Here is a 19,681-nt window from a genome sequence, read left to right as displayed (position 1 = left end):
ACTCGGCTTTCAGGTCAGAGCAGCTACTTCGCTTACTGCGTATGAGGCTTGTCACAGAGCTTTTTATATGCGGGTCTATGACTAATATTAGCGTTATGGCTACCGCCGTCGACGCTGCGAGTCATGGATACACGATCACGATAGTCGATGATTGCTGCGGCTACAACAACATAATGCAACATCGTAATTCCATCAAGCAGATTTCGAAAACTACGGGCTGCGATGTTTTATTCTCAGCCGACATCGTGGCATCCATTAAGCCGAAGTCGAAGCCGTCGAGAAGGCCAGGTGATAGACCGGCAACTTCTCCAGCCGGCGGATACTCTACAGTACGTCGTGCCGGGGAAGAGGATGATCCTACTGTGTCCTCAGCCTCAGATTTATTATCCTCATTTGAGAACCTGTCGCTAAATTCTCAGCGCGCAGCCGATATTCCCCGTGTCAAATCACCCACGAAAGATCCAACGCCATCGATTCAACCCTTGGTGAAACCAACAAAGCCAACAAAACCAATAGCGGAGAGTAATCGAAAGTCACGTGCTAGTTCATCGGTCGCAGCCGTGAGTGAGGTCGAATCGAAGCCACGGCACCAAAAATCGGATGACGATGACTCACAAAAAGGTAGTCATACCAATAAAAATAATGATAATGCACAAGTCTTACTACAGGACAAAGCACAACCACCAACTCAAGACGAAACTATTGTCTCTCAGCAGACTTTAGAGAAAACACAACAACCGGACAAAAAGGAGGAATCAAGTATTTCCGATTCAGTCAGATTAAAAAGCGACGAATCCAACCCGTCAGCGGAAGAGAGCAATCCTAAATCTTTAGAAAATACAACAGAATCTTCAGGGACTGTGAGTGAGACACCAAGCGAGAAGCACACAGAACGGATCCAAGGTCCGTCAGAGATTTCGAGCACTGAAGTTGACGATAGTAGAATAATGGCGCCCGGAGACCAGCCAAGACCAAGGGAGGGCGAGCCTCTATGTGAGGGTGATACCAAGGTCGTCTACGATATATTACCACACCCAGTATCTGAATACATCTTCGAGAGGGTAAGAGACGAGGTGCAATGGCAGCGCATGTCTCACCAAGGCGGCGAGGTGCCAAGACTCGTCGCCGTCCAAGGACAAGTGGACGAGGATGGCAGCATGCCTATTTACCGTCACCCGTCAGACGAGTCGCCTCCGTTGCTACCATTCTCTCCTGCAGTGCTTGAGATTAAAAAAGTAGTCGAAAAACAATTGGGACATCCTCTAAACCACGTCCTTATACAATTTTACCGTGACGGTAACGACTATATCTCAGAGCATAGCGATAAAACGCTGGATATTTCCAAGGGCAGCTTTATCGCTAATGTTAGCCTGGGTGCTGAACGAACCATGACGCTACGGACAAAGCGACAACCGAGAAATAAGGATTCGGTAGATGCGGAGCCTTTGCCCACGATAAAACGTCAAGTCCAACGAGCATGTCTACCTCACAATTCGCTTTTTCAGATGGGATTGCAGACAAATATGCGATGGCTCCACGGCATTCGACAAGACAAGAGGATCAACCGCGAAAAATCAGACGCGGAGCTGGCCTACGACGGTGGCCGCATCTCGTTGACGTTCAGAAGGATAGGGACCTTCCTGGACCGTGACAACAAGCTGATATGGGGGCAAGGGGCTACATCAAAGACGAGGGAGGGCGCGAAAAATGTGATCAATGGACAAACGCCTGAGGCTATTAAAATGCTGCAAAGTTTCGGTCGGGAAAATCAGTTGACAGAATTCGACTGGGAGGAATATTATGGCATAGGATTTGACGTTTTGCACATCTCCACCGCACCTCGACTATTCCTATCACCGGATCCAGTCGTTAATATGCGTATCCAACTGATGCTAGCCGAGTACGGAGTTAGCTACGCGAGAGGTAGCATGTCGCCGCTCTTTAAGTGGAAGGATAGCAGGCCTACTAATGACCCCTTCGCCATCCCTAAGGACCTCCCTATCAAGTTTGTCGATAATGACTTTCTAAAGACAACTGTCGAGGGCGAGACCTCAATCATGCTGTACCTCGATCGCTTTTACGGTCCCAAAGCCGGAAGTAACCCGTCCAGGGATTTTGTGAAAGAGGGCACTCGCTTTCAGCAAGGGATTGCCTTGTTAAAAAAGAACGAAAAGCTGAAGGCCGAATTGGGTACATGGGAGGATTACGCAGCGGAAGGCAACGATTTCATCGCAGGACCTACTATGACCCTGGCCGACTTTGCATTTTTCCCTGTCCTTCACGATATAATTAGGGTTCAAGGCCAAGATCTGTTTGGACATGATGGAGCTGGGTTTGAGAATTTGAAAAAGTACTACGAGCGTCTCGAGGCACGGGATTCAATCAAAAAAGTAATAGCCGTGTGTACGACCTGTTCGTCGCAGAAATCCACCAGTACTCCCGACGCCACTATATCGACATAGGCTTCCGTCCCTGGTCTTGCTAAGTAGATCGCGACGCCGCTGCAGAATTGAAGAACCGGGATGGATAGACATTTTGGATAATACTTATAAGCCTCTACATGCCTATCAAAGGAGAAGCGTTCACATTTAGCGTAGCATCGTATGGGCGCATGGATGGCTTGCCTTCTGGCTTCTTCTGCGGCGAGGATAAGATGGGATAGTATGGACAGGTAAATCTACCAAGAAGACTTACCGAGATGTAAAATGATACACTAATCTAACGAGCCATGTATTGTCGTGAACTCGTTCGCACTAGATGTTAGAATAAGATACCTATGAATATCACTTGTATATATATATTTAAAATATTACTTTGATTCAACGTGATAGTCTAGCCGTGTATAGGTGATTTCTTTCCTAGGAATTGACTAACATCCCGTATTAAAATTTTGAATGACATTAGTTCCTTGGCTTCTATTAAGGTCCCTTATGTATATATGTGATATTTGCCCTCATCTCCTTCTCTCTCTCCTCTTCCACCGAATTATACCACCTAAATATAGGTACGTTACGTACGTAGCCAGACAATTCGAATGAACCTTAAACGCCCACGTTCTTATACGCGTTCCTATAAATACAGCCCGTCGGCACCTAGCCGTGATTAAGCTATTCGATGGGATTCACCCACGCCCTTATGTGCCCTGCCAAATCGCAACCCGCGGTACCTATATAAGCCACATACCAGAAACCTGCAAAACCACCGATTGTTTGAGGCAAGATATTTCAAACATTAAATACAGATACTCCCGCCATTGGGACCTCGGACTCTAGCCTCGCATGGGAAAGAAAGGCAATCATTCATTGATACCGGTTAGGCGTACCAGCGGGATTAACACCCACACCGATAGGAACACCGGTAACGGCACCCCCACTTGGGTTCCCATTGCCTCCGCCCTCCCCAGTATTCTCCTGCAATATAATTGTAGGCCTTCGCGCGACGACATCGAACAAAGTCTGGCTCTGCTGCGCATCACCGCCCGGCATATCGACATCGCTCATACTGAGAGCGCGGAGGATATGCCGATCGATACGGGCCAGATCCGGGTCTGCGAACTGCCCCTTAAGGTAATCGGCGACCTGTCGAGCGGGCATAGCAGCAGCACGCGCCAGTCTTGCGATAGCTGTCCGTATCCCGGCGTTGTTCTCCCGCTGCCATCGCCTATACGATGCGATTGTGTGCATCTGATCCGGGGGCGTAAACGGGTGATTGTGGTTCGGTTCTATTATATCAATGAACCATAGATCACCTTCCCGCTTCAATCGTCGCACCACGGCTTTCCACCCGCACCCGCACTTCTTGCTCTCGCGCCGTCGTTCCCCCGTGCTCTGCGATACGAAGTCGGCCCCGCCACGATCGCACGCAAAGTCCTTGCGAATGACGTCGCCGTCCGGGTCGTAACGTCCCGAGGGCAGCTTTTCCTTGACGGTACGCTTCTGCGACACGCCGTACCCGGACGTAAAGACGTGAAGTTGGAGAGAGAAGACAGCATCTTCGGCCGAGTTATAGGGGCCCTTGTTTAAGGGGTGTGGTGAATGGACTTGAGGAGGCGGCGGTTGTTGAGGGGGTGTAAGGTTGTTAGAGGCTCGCTGGTCGAGGTAGTCGCGCTCTAGTTGCGATTTGGGTGGACGGCCTACGCGACGACGTTTGCGCTGGGGTGGACCGAACGATGTGGGATTTGCATTGCTGGTGGCGCTATGGTTTACCACGGGTGTAGTTGATAATGGCGTAGTATCGGGACTAGAATCGGAATCGACGTTGGTATTGATATTATGTTGTTGTTGTTGTTGTTGTTGCTGTTGCTGTGGTTGTGTGATGATGTTGGTTGTAGATGGCAAAGTTGGTGGATGTTGGTATGTCTGTGCAACGATTGGTGGTGTATGGGTGGGAGCGGGTTGATGTAAATGATGTTGCTGCTGCTGTTGCTGTTGCTGGTGGGGACGAGATTGAAGTTGAAGTTGAGGTTGAGGTTGTGAATGGGGATGTGGATGTGGATTCGAGTTCGGATGATGTTGGTGTTGAGATTGATGTTGCGGTTGTTGATGTTGATGTTGTTGGTGTTGGTGTTCGGAAATAACAGCAAAGGACAACTGGTTATATTGCTGGAGCGGGTTAAGGGAGCTGTATTGCGACGACGCCATACCTTATGTATTACTCTTATTACATTTAGTATGCGAATATGTTGACTGTATGTTGACTGTATTGACTTATTAAACTAGACCGTTTGTATATGGGAAGTAGAAGGATTCGCGGACCGTTGGTGTAAAGAAAGAGAATTGAGTTGGTGAAGGTTTTTAAGTTTAGTCTAACCTGATATGGGGTCAACCCCACTAGGTCGCACATGTAAGATCTGATATGCAATAACCCTTGCTTTTCTTATTTAGACGGTGTTATATCCATATATTGGTGATTGATTAACAGTCAAGCCTTTTGTTACCACAATATACACCACGATAATATAATTCGTTTTAGAATCTTGAATAAATAAATAAATACTTATATTACTCTAATGCTCTAAAATAAAGAAATACACCACAATATCTAATCCAAACATCTAATTATCCCTCCACACATAACTCCCAACCCTCGAACCCGCAACCCATCCCGCATCATCAACAACCTCTTGCCTCTTATTTCTATCACGTAGTGCTTCTTCGACGCTAACACCAGCCGGAAACCCGGCTACCTCTTCCCGCTCGACCCTCAGCCAACCCTTCCATCCCGCATTCACATCTCCCTTTACACTTACACCGCTTCCCCCGCCGATCACCACCGTGCCCCACCACTCGCGAGCCCGGCTCCCGTGAGCCCCGTAAAGCATCCACTCGCCCGCTGCCGCCACCGCCGCCCGCACTTGGTCCTGCCCCCGCGCCGGCCGGTACACGTATACGTGGCGCAGGTCAGGTAGTTGTGCTGGATAGCTGCTATTGCCAGTATTGTTTGAGGGGCTAGAACAAACGAGGCGGGTTATATCAAAACGGCTCTCGGCGTCGACAACGACCACTGTGTAATTATGCGGTTCGGCAATGAGAGTTGATATCAAGTGGTATAGGAGTGGGAGATACCGCCCGCTCACGGAGAGGACCGGTGGCGGCGTGGATTGCGTTGCTTTGTGATAACGAGCTGCGATGTTGGCGAGGGCCGGGATGGGAATATCTGGACGGACATTATTAGAGGGGCCGCTTGTGAGATTGACACGAAGGGAGTCGAGAAGCTAGAATAAGTAAGTTAGTTAGTTATAATAATAAAATAATATGTTGAGCCTCATGATAGCGAAAACGACTTAAAAAGGAGGGATGAGAGTAAGAATAAAAATAATATAAAAATAATATAAAAGTAATATGAGCCGGTGATAAGATAAGACTCAATTGAATCTCTAAACATGAACCATCTTTCAATCCTCTATACACTTATACACATCACAAAATAAAAATAAAAGCGTGCGTACATACCTCTTCTAAGCTTCCCTCTTCGACTTCACCTAGCAATCGAGCACCGACGTGTTTCGCCGTCGCAGAATCCATCCTCTTAATCTAACCTATCTATTCCACATCACATCTCACAAGTCCCAGCAGCAATCTACAAGAAGAGAGAGAGAAGCGATGGCGCCTCCGTGCCGCGTCTTCCCAGCCTCGCAACTCGAATCCGAGATCCAAGCTACAGACGGCCGCGCGCGCAAAGGCGGTCGGATCGACTTGTCCACCTGCGAACTCTTCTCGATGGTCCAGTACGAATGCCAGATCGACCGACCCGAGGTATCGAATAGCCCCGTTCGGTGCTGGCCCGTGCAGCGATGGTTCCGCCGGTGAGTTTGATTTCGATTTGTATTTATTTGTAGTAGTATATGGCTAGGTAGACTGATCTGATTCTTTGTCCGGTTTAGATGTCAAGACAAGAAGAGGAGTTTTATGGTTGAGACTACGGTTTGGGAGGGGATGAAGAAAGATGAGAGCCTCGGTGGGGGGCGGCACGTAGTTTGATAAAACCATTGACTTTAAGAAATGAAATAGTTAAACCATATTAGACTGCATTAGATACCTGGGCATTCTTGTGATATCTCGATTCGTAAATGTGTTAATATAGAATTCATCTTGGGAATACTCTTTGTCAAACAGTTATATCAGGTACTTAATTATAGGTATAAATTTATAGAAGCTGATACAGGATACAATTCCAAGTCCAGGGGAAAACCACATTCATCATAGCATGTGCCGTATTAAGACAATCTCATATACCTATTACCATCACTCATCTACAACTTTTCATACCTTGGGTATAATTACGACTACGTCATACTCATAGTCATACGAACAAGACCAATACATAGGTATATACGTAGCACGCTTGCGAAAACTGACCACTAGATCGTATTGTACGGACCAACGGATAAGAAGAATGCTCAGGGGAGCCTGAATTCGGCGGGCGGGTACTCGTTCGTATAATACAGTCGGCCGTCCCCAGCTTTCAAAGCATAACCACCTTCTATAGCATTCTCCAACCACACGATAGAAAAGTCGTTCTCGTCTAGTATCTTGCGTCCTCTCCCCTCCCTCCCCTTCGCACTCTGTCTTCCACGCTAGTCCTTCATCATAAACGCATCTAGATGCTTCTCGCGGCAGCTCGTTCTTGCTCGAGTTTTCTGTAGAAGTTATCTCGTGCGTAGGTGCGCGGCATGTGGTATCCGTGCCTTGAATAATACAAGTTAGTCCACTGTTCCTATCCACCTCGATTTTCCTGGTTCTCTTGGGGATATAATTCATGAATGGTCTTCGTACCAGTAGAGAGCGCCGAAAGTTACGCCAAGTCCTGCAATTCAAGTTAGCTAAGAGCCCCATGCATGATGTTGTCTGATATCGGAAAGCATTGAAAGGGTTTCCAATACTAGGATAGACGCACCGAGCGCAATGCTGAGGTCGGCAACGAGGCCCCGTCGGAGCATCTGTAGTTATGAAATCAGCCTCATCATGAACTTGGAGGGGTATGGCCAGCAATTGGACGTAGTAGATAACTTACGCCGGTGATAGGTGCGATGGCCATTTCGAATGCGATTCTGAGGAAGACGGGTGAGAGGTAGGTTTAGCGTTTAGCGGGAAGGTTGCGGGCGAATTCGTGGAATTCTCGAGTCTTATCGTTCAAAAGTTGGAAATGGTCTGATCAAGTTTCCCAATTCGCGCGAAGCTTTGGGAGGAGCTGCTTCTTGCGCTGAGTCACGTGAAACAATTATAGTTCATAACCGTACGGGTATTTTTGTACCCTTTAGTCCGGCAGGTGACAGGCGACAGGTGAACAGGCGGTTAAATCTCGGCAAATCATTCTCTCGACCGTTCCGATACATTTGAACTTTTTCTAAACTACAACTTCAAGACCCTTGAACCCGCTTTACAGCTCCGTCTCAGGCTGCCCAACGCAACCAATTCATAACAGCCATGAGCTTACATCTGCCGGCAAGGCGGGTAGCCACAGCCGGTACTTTTTACCTAGTCGAATTGCGCCCTACAGGCCAGCTAATCAAATCATTATAGCAGCGCGGGCCACCGCCGGCAAACCCTCATTACATCTACAATACCTACAGCCCAAAACGCAGCGTCGCAATGCCTGGTTCAACTGGGGCGCCAAGCCCAAAGTCAATTCACCCTTAGCCCAAGAGCTCTCCCGGCGCGAGCGCGAGCAGATCATAGCCGAGAAGAATCTGCAACGAACACAGGGATCTTCCATCTTCGACGAGGAGATCAAGGACACGGAGAGGGTACAGAAGCAGGAGCTCGAGCAGGAGCTCGAGCAGCAACCAGGACAGCGGAGAAGGCCCACGGCCAGTGCCGGTACGAAAGTAAAGGAGCACATGGAACGAGCCGAGAACCCCGATCCCCGATGGCGCGTGCGCTTCCTCAAGAAGAAGGTGATGCAGATGGTGCGAAACGGAGACAAGCCGCTCACGCGGGAGCAGCGCGTGCGGCTTACCGAGAAGCAGCACACGAGCGCCAGCACGGACCTACCCACCAGCACCAAGAAGCTGATGTTTCTATCGCGCCAGATCGCCGGCAAGACGGTCGACGAAGCCATCACGCAGATGCGCTTCAGCAAGAAGAAGATGGCCCGCGAGGTCAAGTGGCAGCTGGAGGAGGCGCGCGACAATGCCATCGTCGCCCACGGTATGGGACTTGGCGCCGCAGACGGCAAGACCCTCGAGAAGCCGCGCAAGATCCAGACCAAGGACGGCCGCTGGATCGAGGTCAACGACCCGACGACTTTGTACGTCGACCAGTCCTGGGTCACCAAGGGTCCCTGGCGTGGCGTCCGCGTCCAGTACCACGCGCGAAGCCGCATGTCGCGGATGTGGCGGCCAACAGCTGGTAAGTGTCCGAGCATGAATTCATATGCCCTCCCTTTACACCCCTTTACCCGAAAACGACTACAGACATACACTTTTCCAGCCGTCATGCCAGAACAGACGATAGCTAACGAACTCTCCTATTTATAGCCATCTCCCTCGTTCTAAAGGAGGAAAAGACGAGGATGCGACTGTACGACGAGAAGGTAGAGAAGCAAGCGCGGAAACGCCCATGGGTGCATCTGCCGAACCGGCCGGTTACAGCACAGAGACCTTACTACAGCTGGTAAAGAGCAAATAGCTAGTCTAGTTCAAGGGTCAAATATGATGCATGATAATGCGGTTGTGAATAGCGGGCATGATTGCACACGCTTCTATGTAAGAGATATCGTATCGTCTCGATACGTGTACCATAAAAGAAGAAATCAACTCGACTGAGAATACGCAATAGCTCTCTCTTCGAGACAGAACCTTGCAAAAACATTACAAAAGGAATTAAATCTGCCGTCTAAGCAGCGAGATTTGCGTCATCTGCTTATGGGTTTCTACCAGCGAACCTTAAATACAACAAAAAAGGGGGCCATCTAATCTGCAAAGCTGGCCAGCAAAAAATTAATGTCACGTAGCTACATATCACAATCAACTACAAAACGCGATTGTTGTTGTTGCTGCTGTTGTTGTTTTCATGCCAATAAATAGCAAAGCTTCATCTCGAGTCCATCCCCTTCTGCAACTACATCATTCGGTTTCTGCGTCTTGATTGTAATTACCAGTCCCATCTCTCGTACGTAAATCGGTGCGATTAAACTGGAGAAACACTTCTCTCTTTTCGGCCTCCAAAGTAGGTCGTTAGAACACCAGCGGGATTACCACGAAAACGAACCGAGTCCATGCTGCAACCATCCGCAATAAATCCTTGGAAGGGATGGCTTGGATATCGGGTTCCTAGCTCATGAAAAAGCATCCGCAGACTCAACAAAGAAATCCTAATCGGAAATAGGTTGATGCGTAGACTCGTGCGCATGGGGTGTCGATTAAATCATAGTTCGGGGCTGCGTTCGCGGCGACAGATCCTCATAGGGGCGCGCATTGGCATCAAGTTCCGAGGCATACGACGCGGTGGATGGCGAATACGGACGGGCCATAGGCGAAGGGGTGCGTCCCGCGGGCTCTGGTGATGGTGCCGACGGCGTAAAGTCCTTAGACAAAGTAGGGTCGGGTAGGCGGACACCTTCGGCGAACTGTCGTCCAGATCCTGGAAGAGGCTGCGAGATCTGCATAGTCTGGGCGCGCTCTGGTTCGGGTGTCTTTGATCGGCGACGGAGAAGACAGAAGGCGATGATCATGACTAGAACTGCTGCAACACCAACACCTGCGCCAATCCCGGCTCTTGCGGCAACACTCAAACCGCTATCCTGGCTGGAGGATGATCCTTCATCAGTCTTCTCTGCCGATGATGTCGCTCCGGCGGCGACGGCTGAATTACTAGTAGTAGCTGACGGTACTGATGACTAAATAGGAGGTTAGCATTTCATTCATCGCGGTAAAATGAAAGCATAATGAACATACAGAGGTAGCTGCGGAAGTCTTCGCAGGTGCTGATGACTCAGTAGCAGCGGGGGTCGAACTGGAAGCAGTCGATTCAACCGATGCAGCAGAGAAGCCCGACTCGGAGGTAGAACTTGGGCTTGGCTCAGGGGCCTTAGTAGTTTCCGCAGCTGTGGTCGAGGAAACGGACTCAGCAGCCTGCTCGGTAGGTTGAGGGTTAGCGGAAGAGGCCGGCGTACTAGGGGCCGGTGTAGGAGAAGGCAGAGCACCCGCTGCAGATGATGCGGCTAAAATCTCCTTGTTAATTAAGAGGTCTTGTAGAATACTAGGAGGACATAGGTTGCTGCTATGGTTGCTTACCTTGGCATTCATTGTTACCGTAACCCTGAGCGATCGTAATCTGTGCTGCAGCTACATCGCTGGGGCATGCCTGGTTGATACAATCGCGGATGCCGTCCGAGAAATCAGCACCCTTTCCGCAGACACAGAGGCGATCATTCATGGCGCATCCCATGGCGGCTGAATTGGCGAAGACGCCATTGACGCAACCCGACTAGATAAGAAAACCCACGTCAGTTATAAAGCCCATATGCATACACGGGATAGAAAGGGAGGGTAATCCAGCCAAGCATATCAGCCAGATAATTAGGCAGCTGCATTTCGAGCAGGTTCTACTTACAGCACAAGGCAGGAGGCCAGCATCCTGAGCGAGACCTTGGCCCAAGAAAAGGGCAAGGGAGGTGAAAACGGTGATGAACATCATCGTGAGATCCGTGACCGTGAGTATAGACTCGCAAGTAACAATTCAGAGGATCGTATGATACGTAATATGTCGATGACCAATCGACAGAACTCCGCAAACTAGGCGGGAAGAAGTTGAACAAGAATCGAAGTTGAATATCGGGGGTATCTCAAGTTGAAAGTGGTCAAGCTGGCTGGCCAAGTTGAAGAATAGACAATAGAAGAGAACTGCGTAGGACGAAACGAGAAAATGTCACAGTCCCACGAGGTAGCCCATGGCTATTCTGAGTCGGAAGAATGGGGTTGGGTACTGGTTGATGGTGAGTAGAAAGTCAACGACCAAATGAGGCCGGATAGGAATTATGAGAATCGGAATTCAGCAGGTCGACGACTTGTGCAAGGTGATCCAAAGTCGCGGAAGTCCGTGTGAAATCGTAAGGGCTAAGGTAACCTAACGGGGAAACACTTGACGTGTAGGAAACCTGAAGTACGAAGTAGTAGACAAACAAACAATTTCTGGATTGTTGAGTGTTTTCGTGGTGCTCGTCCCCGTCGTTTGCGTAGGACTTGGTACTTGACGTTTAACTCAACGAGGTTCCTCAGGCAGTATGCAGTATGCAGTATGTACGCAGCCGAGGCGAGGTGACTGAGAGGGAAAAAGGGTTACCAGAACTAGAGGAGTAAAAACTCAAGGATCCCTACTGGAATAGAAGTCGACGAATGATTTTTACAAATGAATGGAAAGTGGTCGGTGACCGAAATGTACGATACCTTAGGTATGAGGTATGAGGTATGAGGTATGAGGTATGAAGTATGAAGTATGCACGATGGAAAAGAGTTACGAAAGGAGTGAAAGCGGACTAGAAGTCAATAACTGCCGGATGGAATAACTATCCATGGGGAAGGAAAGAATGGAATTACCAGAATTGACCACTACGTTCGGGATGCAGTTGCAGTTGCAGTTACAGTTTGCAGTTTGCATGTGCAGGAGAGACTGGAAGGGACCTTGTCGGCGTGAAATGGCCCATGGGAGAGGGTACCTATTCCAGTATCGGGAAGGTTGCTGAAAAAGATTGAAGTATACGATTGGTCAATAATTCATCCTAGCAAACAAGGATTGTGGGGCTGTGCCTTTCACCTCAAACAGTCTAGTACTACCCTAACCTATGTAGCCTGTCAGGTATTTATGTACGTACCAATTAGATAGGAATACTCGATGTACAATTGATCCAATTGAATCAAATGTCGTGCTAACTTATTCTTTGCCTACCATATTGGGATAAGAGTCGACGGTAATTGGCCGACTATTCATATGAAAATGCCTTCGGCTCCTTTTTTTGATATATGACTTGCAGAATCAAGCGTCGGTCAATTTATCTGATTTTATCAGATGAACCTTGAAGCCTTACGAAGTGCTGATCACCAGCCACGAGTTCTTACAAATTCTACGAACACCTGCCTCGTCCAGCCAAGCTTTTAAAAATACTGACCTGTAGTATCCGGCTATAATCATTGGCGATCCCGTCAGATATCTTTCATGATCATCATGATTCATAAAAGTGCGATCCTAATTCCTAATTGAATCCCGTTGGTGGCACACGTGGTAAAGACACGGCGAAGACGGTTTTGTCGCACGAGTAATATTACGGGTGATATGAAAGGGATTTACATACATACGCGGTTAGAAAAAGAGAGAATTGGGCTAATGTTACAGGTCTCTTAAAGTTGAGACCAACGAGACCGAGACTGGCGAGAGTCGCGAGAGTCGCGAGACAGACGAGACAAGCTAAACCCCAGACCATGTCGTCAATGCTATCGTCATCTATAACAGGGGTAGCACGCGGTATCATGGTACATATTACGCCCTCCAAACTTTGCGTAGCACTCTCATATCGTAAAAGTATCATGTACAGTTTCTCAGTACGTATCGCTTATGCTTTTGCAAGATTGGATGGAAGAGAACTAGATCTTCACAGGGGCAAGAAACGGCGCGCCGCGAACCACAAACACCACATACACCACAGACACCACAGACACTACGAGAGTTACATAACCACCCCCATCGGCTCCGAATTTTAAAGCGATTTCACTACTTACCGCTTCTCAGGAGCTTCCAGATCTCCATCTCTTATGGAGATCATCCGTTATTTATACTACTGTTACCGAAATCCCCGTTTCCAAGCAACGAGAGTGAATTTCGGCATAAATTACAATCGATGTACTGTAGATCCAGGGTATTTAAATCCAGGGCCTTCAGACCACCGTGGTCTCCTTATGGGCGCCTCCGCTGGTGCCATCACCCTTTTCCCGAAAAATTCGTCATCAGCCGCCGGTGACTGTTTATGCGAAGCGGATCCTCTGGTCTTGGCCTCTTCCGCGTTTAATATTCATCTCACTAATGGTTTGTTTTAGAACGAGCCATGCGATGTGTTCTTCGATCCCCTTTTTTATGTACATAGTATGGGTGTGTATCGTCTAACGCTTGCAAGTCTACTAATACCATCAAGAGTGTCGCAAGGCTAGTATGTTTAATTGATGGCCCCACGACAAGCAAAGACATCTTACAACTCGTACCACTAGGGATTGTCTCTTCAGATTGGCCAGATCGATCCATTGCCGCCCACGTTACACTAAAATTCAGCTCTAGTTTAAATTAGAGGGGAATGGCCTCTTGAGTCTTGTCAATCACTTAAAGATTATCATCAATTCCTAGTGGGCGTGAAATTAAACTACGCGCTCTAAGCGGCACTGACGATGACGCTCTGGATACGTTACTTTCAATCTAATATAATACCTAGGTAATTATACACTTAGGACCGAGGTAAATGGATCTCACCAGGTTGCTATGCTAGAAATAGCATGTTTTGCTCCCCGTATATTTCGCATCTACAAAACAATAAGAAAATAAGTACCTATCTGTGTAAGACCACCTAGATATCACGATCGATTTCGCTGTCCTTGTTACCGTCGCATTCTAGGATTCCCTGGGCTGAAGGATCGAGCATGTTTGTTGTTCCTTCAGAAGCCATAACTTCGGTATCCCAGGATCTTTTCTACATCACTAGTAGGTAATTACTTGATTGATTCTAACCTCGTTCAATCCGTATCTTTGTTATATCGAAATAAGACCGCTATTACTTAAATACATTTAGCTATTTTCTAGTAGCACTTTGTGTGAAGCTCCCGTGGCAAATAGGAGCACAACCGGCGCGATGGTGGACTTATAGGCCCGTCCCGGGTCGACAGGCTCGTATTCATGGGAGTTTATCGGGTGCTATACGGATTGGTGTAATATAGTGTCACTAGGAGATTTTCGCTCGTGACTAGTGAATACCTCTTAGCAAACTCTTCGATTCGTCGACCCGCCCCTAGCAGTTACTAGCGAGTTCAAAATTTGTGTCTACTTAACATCAGACGCCGAGAATATTGGATTGGGCCTTGCGAGAGAAAGTCCATGCAGCAAACACCAACTCGAAAACCTAACTCTAGCAAAATTACCCCTGTACGGGTATGTGGTTGGCTCATTGCTTTATAACTCTAAAGCCTAGCGTTGTTAAGAGGTATACATGACACTTTGAAGTAATAGATCGAGACAGGGCGCCCTTAATACACTTACTACGGATGCTATGTGTTTCCCTACTATCTTTCTAGCTCCTCCGTCTTGTCATTCTCCTGTGTGCGCCTTGTAAGGCAGCGATATGTCAGACTTGTATCAGTGGGTTGCACGCCCTCAGCTTGGGAGTTTTGAACTCTCCAGACACATGTAAAGGAGCCGAATATGTGGTAATGAGATGATCCTTCAGGATCCAGCCAGTAGATTCGGGGGCATATCGATATCTACCCTCCATCACTAGGTACCTAGTTATTCCGTCTCGGATATAGTGCTAGTAATCGAATAATATCTTAACAGAGAAATATAAAGTGATAACCACTTGCTTATCCGCAAGTGGCGGCTTCATCCTCTTCTACGTCGATGATCTTATTCAGTGATCTATAAATCGGAATGCCAATAGTGTCGTCCAAGATTCGCTAGTTGTAAACTTGAGTACAACATAGGCCCCCTATCCGATACTTTCTCCTCAGATGCGAGTAAGATACAAGTGCATGGGCAACCTAGTAAGTTCAATATCTTAGACTTCTTGACTCGATGATATATTGAATCTGTGCATATGTCTCACCTGTAGTTTAGGAGGTTGCAATAGCCCCAAGAAAACCAATGCTCCTCTCATAATACTCAGGGGCTCAACGATGGCCATACCATGATCCAGGCATGGCAATGCCAGGTATATCATCCAATGCTCTGCAAGGCTTCAATTGCACTCGCAGATGGCGTATATACTAATATATTCATATTACATGTCTCGATTATTCTCTTCGAGCCACCGAGAAGTCGCCACTATTAAGGATATGTCTATTTGGCAATTGGGATTACTCGGAGGTCAACATTTGTTAAGTCTTGTTGCTTCTTCCCGAGAGTAGTATGCTATGATTAGAGTCCTACAGAATACTGTCTCCTATAAATTTACATTTGACCATTCCGCACGGGATACACATCCCCAAGGTCTCGTACGCGTCTTCATTGTGGCTGGTAGTTCTGACATGAGGCATAACGGTGTCGTGGCCCTTGATCTATAACCACAAGTGAGGAAGTAACAGAATCTAGTGCTCAGCCGTTAACTGCCAATTTTGATATTCCTGTTGGTCATCAGACCCAGTTTCGTTGTAGTCTCATATATAGCTGATACACCATCTGCGGTCGATCATAGTTATAACAGGCAGGTACTCATAATTGTGATGGCCCCCAGTATCAGAGCGTAGGAATTTTAAGTCCGGGAGGCATAATGCAGTTCAATTCGAATTCGCGTAGGGAAAAGAGCATGATATTGCCTTAAATACGCGAATGGAAACCCGAAGAGGTTCGGGAATCAAATGTGCTTCGCCACCATGCTTCGCGCTCGAAATATAGGTCCCTAATCAGTCGCGCCTAAAAGAAATCCGAATTGAACCGTCCTCTTCATCGTTTTCCTTGAACTAGAGTATTTAGCACCAGAGGATTGGCCGTGGCCAGTGTTCTTATCCTAGCGTTAACTCCTTCATCACCTCCCACTATTAATCGTTTCGATATTTAAGGCCCCGGATGTTACCTGGTGTCGACTTATCATTTTACATTCTTGATACACCTGAGGTTCTATCGACGCATTGCACACCTATATAGCAAATGCTATTTCTCAACGAGTACTCACACTAACGTGTCTATGGGAGATCTTGTAGAGGATACGTTGTAGAAGTGACTTAGAATATAGCAAGGTTTATGTGGATGAGCGTGATAGTTAAACTAGAAAATATACAACATGTCATGAGTTAACGACTTTTAGATAGAGTTGGACTTAGTTACGCTACACCCGAAGTTATATTCCCAGAGCCCTAGTATTCTACCCTCGTAGGACTGGAGGCTAGGATGAAAGTATAATATGACATCTTGGCACAAAGCTCGTAGCTAAATGAATAGTAAGTCTACTTTACATAGCAAATGTTTAGCTATAAAAGGAGGTCTAAGTATATAACTGAGCCCCCTTAATTAAGGGCTTAATGATCTAGAAATCTGTTTGAACGTCACTCATGAAAGCCTCCAGATACCAATGCCCAAGCTTCGAACCTTAAACAACTTCCATAGACCAATAAATAAACTTAATAGACTACATAAAGGCGTAGACATATACGACTTAGTTAATATAGTCTAATACTCTTCATCTCGACATGAGTTAGAACGATATGTCTTTATTCTGATTGAAGTATATATACATAGCTTGAAGGCTAGGAAAAAGGAGATAGTCCTCGATTTGAACCGGATTTACCGTAGCTCAGTGATTTGTTCTGCTATCAGTTTCAATATCCCTCATTGCTGTTCGAGAAAGCGAGATGATATGTCATCCTTTCGTTCGCAGACGGATGTAGATAGGTCCGGATAACCTTCTCCCAAATGCCTCGGAGATGCATATTCTCCTGGTAAAAAACAATAACGACATCTTATCTAATGGACACCACGTTCTAGAAGCGGTGTGCGTGTGGTAGTAGTCTCTGGCGGGGTGCTCATCAATGTGTGATCGCTGCAACGGCAGCTTCTTTCTGTCGGGAATGGTACTCGTGCGTCACTAGGTAGTAATGATCCACGCCGGGGGAGCTCGGCGTGGAAAAAGCCGGCTTGGAGGACCCTTCGAGAGATTCGTCTGTGCTGATGCCCGATAAGTTCAAAGAACTGAGAAGCGCGGGTTGGAAACTGAGGTCTCCCAATAAGGAGGCCCCTTTCCGGTAATGTATCTTGCTTAAGGTCTAGACTTAATAGTCTGATAGGCCAGATCTGATGGCCTGATTATGACGCCTATGTGAACAGCAAGTGGACTCTTCCTAATAATGCTGAAAGACGGGTGCTCTTCCGGCTTGTTGCCCAATTTGAGGCACTTGTTGGGTGGAACTTCAGAGTTACTACTATGTATGTATGCCCGTTGCTTCGGGTTCTTCACCTAGGTGAACGAGACTTGTCACTAGAGGGGCACTGCTTTGGCACGTGCTATGTTAGTAGCTTACAATTATACGTATTAGAGAGGCGTTAAGGGCATGTCTACTCGTGAAGCCTTAGGGTACCGTTGGGCCGGAGCTGAAAGATAGGAGGTAATAATAGCACCCATCCATACTATTTCGGGAATACCGAATATCCGAATATGGCTTGCACCGGCACCGGGATGATCTTTTGGAGAGCGGAGGATATTATTTTACGTATATTATCAACTTGAAGGCTTCTGAAACTTACCGGGCTACTAATTGGAACTGCAGAAGCTTTCGTCGATGCCGTCACTCATATAACTGCCTCCACGATTTAATTTGTCATAAGAGACGTAGTATATTTTCTCGGTAGAGCATCTGTTCGTCGAAACCCCGTGGGGAGCTTTTCGAATTGCTACGTCGATCCACCCCAAGATCCGGTATATGGGCTCATCTAGGTGTGATTCAGTAGGAGGCTATATAAAATCGAGAGCATCCGGCGGTAGAGCTATATCTTGTCAAATAGAAAACATTTATATTCTGCGTGTGAGCTACCCAAGTATTTATGTGTGTAACTTTCCCTGAATGCTATGTAGCTTAATGAGACTTAGAAACCTGATTGTTATCTGCATCATCGGGGAGATGGACAGAATACCTCGATTTTAACGTGGGGGATGATACTGTAGACGAGGAGGAAGACTGATAATAACCGACGGATCTGTATTCATTACGTAGAAATTATACCGTCAACAAGGTAACCACCGGATGACGTGAGAGTATTTGATGTACTTTGCTAACGGTCTTTTGGCTCTACTTTTGTAAGCTTGAGTTTGCGTACTTCATGATCTTGTCATGTGCAAGATGTAAAGACAGATCAGCAACGGGGGCACAGTTGTGCTGACAATATTATTAGTTATTGCGTTTCTTTTTCGTAAGAATCGTTTCACATATTGACATATGTATGCATGTAATCTAATAAGAGGAGATGTTAGATCTACAATCTCGCGTGAAGTGGGTTTTAACATGCGAGGATATTTAATTTGATGAATATGCCGTCTCTATTTCCCGTATAAACGATTCACATCAAATATAGTAACTATTGAATAATAAGAAATAGTTAAGATATAACATTATTAATATGGAATACTGATATCCGAATCAAGATAGAACAAACTCGCAGAAAGTAGCAAGAAGGATTCCAAATGGCTAATGGCTAATGGCTTATGGCTGTGTCTACAGATCCGTACGTAGGAGTGTCGATGTTAAGATATCTGGCTTAGACAGATCAATACACGTGGTATGTAAATAAAACGGGAGGTGGCTGATCCGGACTTTGGAGGAATGAGATTGAGTTGAAAATGGATTTTACAAGTCGAATGGATTTTCGAATGGATTAGGTTAAAATAATACGGTGGAAAATCGTAAGACCTCGGTGCTCCGTCGTAACCTTTCTAATGCAGCCAAGAAAAGCCACAAGGGGGGTCCACAAGGGGGGGCCGCTGTAAGACAAAATGACGACATTGTGGGTACGGCATCGTCTGCATCACCGTAAATGATTCGGTTGGCACCTGCAGCGTTCATCAATTCGGGGGTTACTAGGGGTTGATAAATGCTGCTAAGTGTGCTAGGGATGGCCTAGAACCATCTTTAGAACCTCGGGTACAGCCAGATCAACAGCCAGACCCTTTCCTTGGCCTTGTTGTCGTGTCACTTCATTTAGTTTTCTCTACGCAGTTTATTTAATATCATAATACTCGACCTAGCAGGAGTCATAGCTTTAGCTACGTAGCCTAGCAAGATAGCGTCTAGATGGTAGATACGTACGCAATGCCGAATGCGCCGAAGGCAGCGTATTGAATTTGATAAAGCATCAATATATACATGTGCATTGATCCCTACGGTACATATGTACGGTATGTACGGACAGGTACCAAATAATCAAAGAATAAGGCGGACTAGCGGGGGGATCTGCACGGATGTAATAGGACTTCAAAGGGTCTTTGTACCGTTCATTTCAGATACAGT

General features: G+C 46.9%; 7 protein-coding genes across 7 annotated transcripts; 3 read left to right on the top strand and 4 right to left on the bottom strand.

The window, feature by feature from the left end:
* Positions 1-713: 713 nt before the first annotated feature.
* F4817DRAFT_351935 (uncharacterized protein) lies at positions 714-2,823 on the top strand. The gene is made up of 2 exons (XM_049305158.1): positions 714-860; positions 944-2,823. Exon 2 carries the CDS (start codon positions 948-950, stop codon positions 2,460-2,462), a length of 1,515 nt encoding a protein of 504 aa, XP_049154532.1. The 5' UTR covers positions 714-860; positions 944-947; the 3' UTR covers positions 2,463-2,823.
* F4817DRAFT_351934 (uncharacterized protein) lies at positions 2,813-4,925 on the bottom strand. Its single transcript, XM_049305157.1, has one exon. It carries the CDS (start codon positions 4,638-4,640, stop codon positions 3,300-3,302), a length of 1,341 nt encoding a protein of 446 aa, XP_049154531.1. The 5' UTR covers positions 4,641-4,925; the 3' UTR covers positions 2,813-3,299.
* Positions 4,926-4,938: 13 nt separating this feature from the next.
* On the bottom strand, positions 4,939-6,094 carry F4817DRAFT_351932 (uncharacterized protein). Its single transcript, XM_049305156.1, has 2 exons — positions 5,952-6,094; positions 4,939-5,713 (listed from the first exon to the last, which is right to left on the bottom strand). Exons 1-2 carry the CDS (start codon positions 6,021-6,023, stop codon positions 5,054-5,056), a joined length of 732 nt encoding a protein of 243 aa, XP_049154530.1. The 5' UTR covers positions 6,024-6,094; the 3' UTR covers positions 4,939-5,053.
* F4817DRAFT_286735 (uncharacterized protein) lies at positions 5,919-6,556 on the top strand. Its single transcript, XM_049299614.1, has 2 exons — positions 5,919-6,304; positions 6,383-6,556. The coding sequence occupies exons 1-2, from the start codon at positions 6,102-6,104 to the stop codon at positions 6,477-6,479; spliced, it is 300 nt and encodes a 99-aa protein (XP_049154529.1). The 5' UTR covers positions 5,919-6,101; the 3' UTR covers positions 6,480-6,556.
* Positions 6,557-6,621: 65 nt separating this feature from the next.
* On the bottom strand, positions 6,622-7,712 carry F4817DRAFT_351928 (cytochrome-c oxidase, subunit VIIa). The gene is made up of 4 exons (XM_049305155.1): positions 7,513-7,712; positions 7,396-7,438; positions 7,275-7,305; positions 6,622-7,186 (listed from the first exon to the last, which is right to left on the bottom strand). The coding sequence occupies exons 1-4, from the start codon at positions 7,534-7,536 to the stop codon at positions 7,099-7,101; spliced, it is 186 nt and encodes a 61-aa protein (XP_049154528.1). The 5' UTR covers positions 7,537-7,712; the 3' UTR covers positions 6,622-7,098.
* Positions 7,713-7,925: 213 nt separating this feature from the next.
* On the top strand, positions 7,926-9,117 carry F4817DRAFT_320458 (ribosomal protein L22; the record flags this gene model as incomplete). The annotated part of the gene is made up of 3 exons (XM_049301191.1): positions 7,926-7,965; positions 8,022-8,849; positions 8,978-9,117. The coding sequence occupies 3 exons, from the start codon at positions 7,926-7,928 to the stop codon at positions 9,115-9,117; spliced, it is 1,008 nt and encodes a 335-aa protein (XP_049154527.1).
* Positions 9,118-9,586: 469 nt separating this feature from the next.
* Positions 9,587-11,350, bottom strand: F4817DRAFT_286706 (uncharacterized protein). The gene is made up of 4 exons (XM_049299613.1): positions 11,055-11,350; positions 10,736-10,928; positions 10,397-10,662; positions 9,587-10,338 (listed from the first exon to the last, which is right to left on the bottom strand). Exons 1-4 carry the CDS (start codon positions 11,136-11,138, stop codon positions 9,862-9,864), a joined length of 1,020 nt encoding a protein of 339 aa, XP_049154526.1. The 5' UTR covers positions 11,139-11,350; the 3' UTR covers positions 9,587-9,861.
* Positions 11,351-19,681: the final 8,331 nt, after the last annotated feature.

The sequence above is a fragment of the Daldinia loculata genome (assembly GCF_022478755.1).
Source record: "Daldinia loculata strain CBS 113971 unplaced genomic scaffold F4817scaffold_80, whole genome shotgun sequence".
NCBI lineage: Eukaryota > Fungi > Ascomycota > Sordariomycetes > Xylariales > Hypoxylaceae > Daldinia > Daldinia loculata.
Note: the sequence above shows the minus strand (reverse complement) of the source record. Positions and strands in the feature narration are given on the sequence as shown.

Bases quoted from the DNA above. Each gene is read 5' to 3' on its own strand.
- F4817DRAFT_351935 (XM_049305158.1), top strand. From the start codon at position 948: ATGGCGCCCGGAGACCAGCCAAGACCAAGGGAGGGCGAGCCTCTATGT.
- F4817DRAFT_286706 (XM_049299613.1), bottom strand. From the start codon at position 11,138: ATGATGTTCATCACCGTTTTCACCTCCCTTGCCCTTTTCTTGGGCCAA. The intron at 10,929-11,054 runs GTAAGTAGAACC...TTTCTTATCTAG, and splicing joins CTGGCCTCCTGCCTTGTGCT to TCGGGTTGCGTCAATGGCGT. The intron at 10,663-10,735 runs GTAAGCAACCAT...AGGAGATTTTAG, and splicing joins CGGTAACAATGAATGCCAAG to CCGCATCATCTGCAGCGGGT.
- F4817DRAFT_351934 (XM_049305157.1), bottom strand. From the start codon at position 4,640: ATGGCGTCGTCGCAATACAGCTCCCTTAACCCGCTCCAGCAATATAAC.
- F4817DRAFT_351932 (XM_049305156.1), bottom strand. From the start codon at position 6,023: ATGGATTCTGCGACGGCGAAACACGTCGGTGCTCGATTGCTAGGTGAA. The intron at 5,714-5,951 runs GTATGTACGCAC...TACTTATTCTAG, and splicing joins AAGAGGGAAGCTTAGAAGAG to CTTCTCGACTCCCTTCGTGT.
- F4817DRAFT_286735 (XM_049299614.1), top strand. From the start codon at position 6,102: ATGGCGCCTCCGTGCCGCGTCTTCCCAGCCTCGCAACTCGAATCCGAG. The intron at 6,305-6,382 runs GTGAGTTTGATT...TGTCCGGTTTAG, and splicing joins GTGCAGCGATGGTTCCGCCG to ATGTCAAGACAAGAAGAGGA.
- F4817DRAFT_351928 (XM_049305155.1), bottom strand. From the start codon at position 7,536: ATGGCCATCGCACCTATCACCGGC. The intron at 7,439-7,512 runs GTAAGTTATCTA...TCATAACTACAG, and splicing joins CCATCGCACCTATCACCGGC to ATGCTCCGACGGGGCCTCGT. The intron at 7,306-7,395 runs GTGCGTCTATCC...CTTGAATTGCAG, and splicing joins CGACCTCAGCATTGCGCTCG to GACTTGGCGTAACTTTCGGC.